Below are 5,598 nucleotides of genomic sequence, written 5' to 3'. Positions count from 1 at the left end.
AATCATTCCGCATGAGCTCGTATTAGACATGTGTCGATGCGCACGTACATCTTCTGTAGGGAGTGACTGCTTCGACAAACGCCATAAAAACATCCTCACCTTGGCTGGGACTTGAATCTTCCAAAGCGTCTTCCATGATTTCTCTTCCATGTTCGAACTAGACGTTGCGGGAGTGCCATCCAGCCATGCTTCTCTCCGTTGTCGTGTCGCCACCAACATTCTGTAAGCCGAGCATACAGAGAATATGCCATTTCTTTCAAAATTCCATGCCCAGTAGTCATCAAAATTCCTTGTACCGATGGGTATAGTCAGGATCACCGCAGCATCCATAGGCAGAAAAGTTTGCTGGACTCATTGCTTATCCCAAGTCGCAGAAGTTTGATCGATATATTGAGATGCTAGCCTCATGGGGTTCTGTACCCTGCAGCCATAGGGGCGCAACATCTCGTTCCTTGGAATCCAGTTCTCCGTCCACACATCTGTAGATTCACCATTGCCGATCCTCTTGATGAGCCCTAGTTTCAAAACCTCCACCCCCTCCATTATAGATCTCCAAATCTGACTAGGATGAGAGCTGACTTGAGCATGTAGGATGGATGAGTTAGGGAAATAAACCCCCTTCAAGATTTGAGCACTCAAAGAGTCAGGCTGTTGGAGAATTCGCCAACCCTGCTTTGCAAGCATTGCTAGGTTGAATAATTCAAAATCTTTGAACCCCAACCCCCCAGAAGATTTGGGTTGCGTCATGTCCTTCCATGAAACCCAATGAGGCTTCCTACGGCCATCTTTAGAGCCCCACCAAAACTTCCTTATCAACATATTCAAGTGTTCGCAGAGTCTCCTTGGAGTTTGAAACATGACATTGAAAAAACTGGCACCGCTTGAGCGACAGATTTGACAAGTACCTCTTTCCCTGCGGTGGACAAGGACTTCTCAATCCAGCCCTGGATTTTACTCCATAGACGGTCTTTGAGAAACTTAAAGGCACCATTTCTTGAAGAGCCAACGTCGGATGGCATCCCCAAGTATTTTGCATTCAGTGTTTCATTAGGCACATGAAGCGACTCTTTGATATCTGCTCGAATATTTTCCGGAACCCCTTTACTGAAAAAGATGGAGGATTTGCTGTAATTAACCCTCTGCCCCGTTGCTGCACAGTAATGTTTCAACAATTGGTTGATCTCTTCTGCACCCGTAGCATTAGCCTTGAAGAACAGCAGGCTGTCATTTGCGAATAATAAGTGATTCACCGAGAGTTCAGATCACTGCTGCTATAGCTTAAAACGGTGTGCTCAGCAATGTACCTTTCTTCCCTCAGAAAAGCCCAGACACCGGCCCACGCGTGAATTACAAGGCATTTTAGACCGGAAGAACAAAATGGGAGCGTAAAATTACCACATGAGATCTCAAGAGACGACCATGCAAATAGCATTGAAACCAGCCGTCACTACATCAGCACCAGGTTGAGGTTGGATGCACAATCAGGACAGAAGCAAACGTACAAAATCAAGCCAACCAAAACAGACGACGAGCACGAGCCAACAGACCACGATCACACGGGACAACATGCAAACAGTATATCACTGCCGACAACCTCACCCTGCAAGTATGTCACGGGCTCAGAATCTTGAATTCGACAAGAATAATCAAGAGTACTCATTACATCTAACGGATAGCTCGAACATTATCAGTAACATTCTATGATCGAGAGCACTAGGCACAAACTAAGTAGCCTTCTTCTGAAGGCTACCATCTAAGGACTAAGGGACCAATATCACTCCATCTTCACCGCTACAGAACCCTGAGCTTCTGCAGGAGGCGGCGGAGAATACTGAAGCCAGTCTTTGGAGCAGAAAAGTGCCTCCACGATTTCAGGGCGCAGCGAGCTTCTGTAGTCATCGAGCATCCGGCTTCCTGTTGTTGCCGCGGCAAATATGGAGCAGCCGCTGCTCACCATGGACATGGGGATGGCCAAGATATCACGGGCCATCTTCGCCAGTGTTGGAAACTTCAGGGTGTTGAGCTTCCACCAGTCCACGATTTCAAAGTCTTGGATGCGAGGCGTCAGGGCTTCTTCCAGGTACTGCTCCAGCTCGGACTTGGAGGGCTGACTTATTGCTATCTCTGAAAGATACATGTCAAAGTCAAGAAGTCCATCCCCAGTAGAAGGTGGAGTTACTGTGTTGTTATTCGCATGGGCAGGCCCATTCTTATTAACTTCCCCTGGTGCGCCATAGGCTGGCGTCAGGGGCAGGGGCTGTGCAACATAATCCTTGTAAAGGTCATGAAGAGCATCATCCACCACCTTAACGTATTTTGCTGCCTCCACACCATAGATTTTAGAATAACTGAATTCAACAAGTTTCATCTTGAAACGAGGGTCCATGACAACACCAATGGCTAGAACAAGGTTGCAATCCTTCCAGTACTTGTCAAACCTCTCATGCATTTCTTTGGCGATGCTACTGAAAACTGGATCTTCATGGGTTATGGCATTTGACAGTTCCAGCTGAAGTTTCCACGCCTCATGGAAAAATAAGTTAGAAGTTGGATTTGCCGCAGCCATGATGCTATGTGCAGAATCATACAGAAATTTCAAATAATTGCAGGCAGCTTCCAACTTCTTCCAGTCTTCTGCAGAAGGTGACTCGTTGTAGTTATCATCACATGTCTCCAATGTGGTGAATGCCTGCCTATAATCCAAGGCAGCAAGCAGCATAAGGTAAGTGGTATTCCACTGTATTGTAACATCAAGGCACAGGGTCTTAGTGCTGGGAATCTCCAGCTGCAGAGCAATCTCAGCAAACCTCTGCTCACGGGCAGAAGAAGCTTTTATGAACTTTATACTTTCACGGATACTGTAGATCACACCATGGATTGAAGCAATGACATCATGTGCAACTGCATTGAGGATATTGGCATAGCACCTCACAACAAACAGCTGGCCCTTAAGCATCAGGTTGTTCTTATTGGAGAGATGATCTCTCAGATTTGCACTGTAGATATCATGTGATGAGCAATCATTATCCAATGTGACGGTGAATAGCTTGTCCTTCATGTTCCAGTCGGTAAGGCTTGAGCTAATAGCTTCACCAAGTGCATTCTCCGAATGAGGAGAAGACACCATCATGAAGTTAAGCATTCTTCGATGCACTTTCCAATCCGTGTCAATGAACTGCCCAGCTATAGAAACATAGCCAAGAGTCTGACTAGTTGTCCACAATCCTATGGTGAGGCTAATCCTTCCAGGCATAGTGTTCAATGCTTGCATTAGGTTGTTTTTCTCTTTCTGGTAAACACCATACACCTCTGCCTCCATTGTTTCAACATCCGCAACCCTGAAACGAGGCTGCAGGCTATCAGTAAAAGCAGTGAAGGCTGGCTGTTGAACAACATGAAGTGGGTAGTCATGCAAAATGATAAGCTTCGCCAGATGTGAGCTGCTACGGTCTTGATCAAATGTAGTATTTGCAAAGCCAGTATATCTGTAACGCCTCTTAGAAGGACGTTCTACGGTACCCTCACCATCGTTGTCAGTCACTCCTCCAATTGAACTCATTGCCAGCTTCCTCTCTTGGCTTTTTATCATAGGGCAAGAGCCAAGCGTGATGTGCCTCTTGAGATGGCTAGTACCTGCTATCTTTGTGCCAGAACTGTATGCAAAGGTTGCCTTGCATAGGTTGCAGCATGCACGTTGGCATCCCCTCTCCCCAGGAACAGGTTCAATAGTAAAGTGCTCCCATACTAATGACTTCTTTCTCCGGCGTCTTGATATGGTTGGTGGGGTCACCTCAGCACTGACCAATTCGTGACCATGGGCCATCTCATCACCATTGACCATGTCATTCACTTGAACCATCTCATGACCATGGATCATGTCACTAACTTGAATCATCTCATTACCATGGATCATCTCATCATCATGGACCATCCCACTCCCTTCCACCATCTCGTCACCATGAACCATCTCATTCCCTTGAACCATATCATGCTCATGGATCATCTCGCCACTGTGAACCATTTCATTGCCATGGATCATCTCATCATCAACAACCATTTCACTCTCATGCACCATAGCATTTTCATTGCCATTTGGTTCGCCCATCCTATGAAAGATTATCTGATGGAACCCAAAAGCCTGTCAATTTGGAACAATTGATCAAATAAAATCATGTCAGATCTAATGTAGTTAAATCAGAACACTTGGAAAGTTGGAATAAGGCTGAGAAATCTTGCATAATTTCACTTTGATAATGTACATTATCCAGAAGAAATCTAAAAATCACTACTGCAAATTTTTATGTTTGAGATTTCAAGTAGAGCAGATTTTCTGGAAGATGGCAAGTTTGCCAATGCAAGGAACTGTGATCTCTTGAAAAGTAAAATGTCCAACAGTAAATAATTGAAGTATATTGTCCACATCAGGATAGATGCTCGCAATATTATACATGTATCAAATATAACTTGATGAAAGAAATCAATAGAAGAGTGGAGCTGTAGAAAGCCAGGAAAATCATGGAAGTAGGCCATTCAATTCGCTAAACAATCATAACAGAAAACAAGATTAAAGTTATAGGACGAAGGCCCTGATTGGGAAATTCAGAGACACCAGCACATACGTTGTAAAAAAGAAACACCACCCTAAGTAGCTTCTTATATACAAACGCGAATACATGTTATTGCTGGGAACAAGCTAAAAAGGCCATAGCCATAGCCAGAACTGTTGAGCAATAAGTAGGTGCAGCACCAAAGGGCTGATATACAGCAACCTAATGGATGGAACCTAGCTAGGCTCGTGTAAACAACCAAAACATCAAAGCATTGGCTATGCAAATGGCAATCAAGAATGTTCTGTTCACAGAACTATCACATCTCCAGGGATAAGTGCCACTGCATTCCGCAGAATTACGGCTTCTAGGGGTCGATAAAATTACAGAATACATTTACAGCTATAAACATGTTAACATTAGTGACTGTGGTCACTTCACCTGCTCCTCTACCCTGGTGTGAACAACTGAACATTATCATCTGTTGCAAACGGCTGCGACAGTCGTCATGTTTGCAGCCAAACAAGGCCTAAATTCGGCCACATCTCGCATGACTAAACCAACCCCTATGCAAAATATGACTGAGTAGCAGCTGCTTGGTACGGCAACGAGAATGAATCATCCTCCTAGACAAAAGAACAGAGGCACTACTCATAATTTGGACCGGCGAAACCCCCGCCATTATAGCTCCGCACGAGACAAACTAAAGAAAAACAAAACGACGGCATAGCCCGCATGCGGCCATTTCAGCACCCGCGGCAACCATCTGAATCTAAACCTCCATACGAACACACGCAGCCAATTCTCGAACGAAGCGCATACTGCTCCGCAGCAGATTCATACGGCCGAGCGCACGGCCCGAAAAGCGAACGGAACAAGATCTATACATGCAATCGAATCCAATCCGCGAGGCCGCGAGCGGCGCGGGCATGGATGGATGGGGAGGAGGCCTGCCTGGAGAGGCGCGGAGGAGGAGGAGGAGGCTGTTTAGAGTTTGGGGGGCTTACGGAGGCGGAGGGGGGCCGGCGGGCGGAGATCCAACTCGAGGCGG

The 5,598-nt window shown here is 45.8% G+C and overlaps 1 protein-coding gene across 1 annotated transcript; it reads right to left on the bottom strand.

Annotated features, from left to right (window-relative positions):
- Positions 1 to 1,564: 1,564 nt before the first annotated feature.
- On the bottom strand, positions 1,565 to 5,592 carry LOC119286761 (zinc finger BED domain-containing protein RICESLEEPER 2-like). The gene is made up of 2 exons (XM_037566207.1): positions 5,555 to 5,592; positions 1,565 to 4,138 (listed from the first exon to the last, which is right to left on the bottom strand). The coding sequence occupies exon 2, from the start codon at positions 4,103 to 4,105 to the stop codon at positions 1,775 to 1,777; it is 2,331 nt and encodes a 776-aa protein (XP_037422104.1). The 5' UTR covers positions 4,106 to 4,138; positions 5,555 to 5,592; the 3' UTR covers positions 1,565 to 1,774.
- Between the last annotated feature and the right edge of the window lie 6 nt (positions 5,593 to 5,598).

The sequence above is a fragment of the Triticum dicoccoides genome, chromosome 4A, assembly GCF_002162155.2.
Source record: "Triticum dicoccoides isolate Atlit2015 ecotype Zavitan chromosome 4A, WEW_v2.0, whole genome shotgun sequence".
Classification (NCBI taxonomy): domain Eukaryota; kingdom Viridiplantae; phylum Streptophyta; class Magnoliopsida; order Poales; family Poaceae; genus Triticum; species Triticum dicoccoides.
Note: the sequence above shows the minus strand (reverse complement) of the source record. Positions and strands in the feature narration are given on the sequence as shown.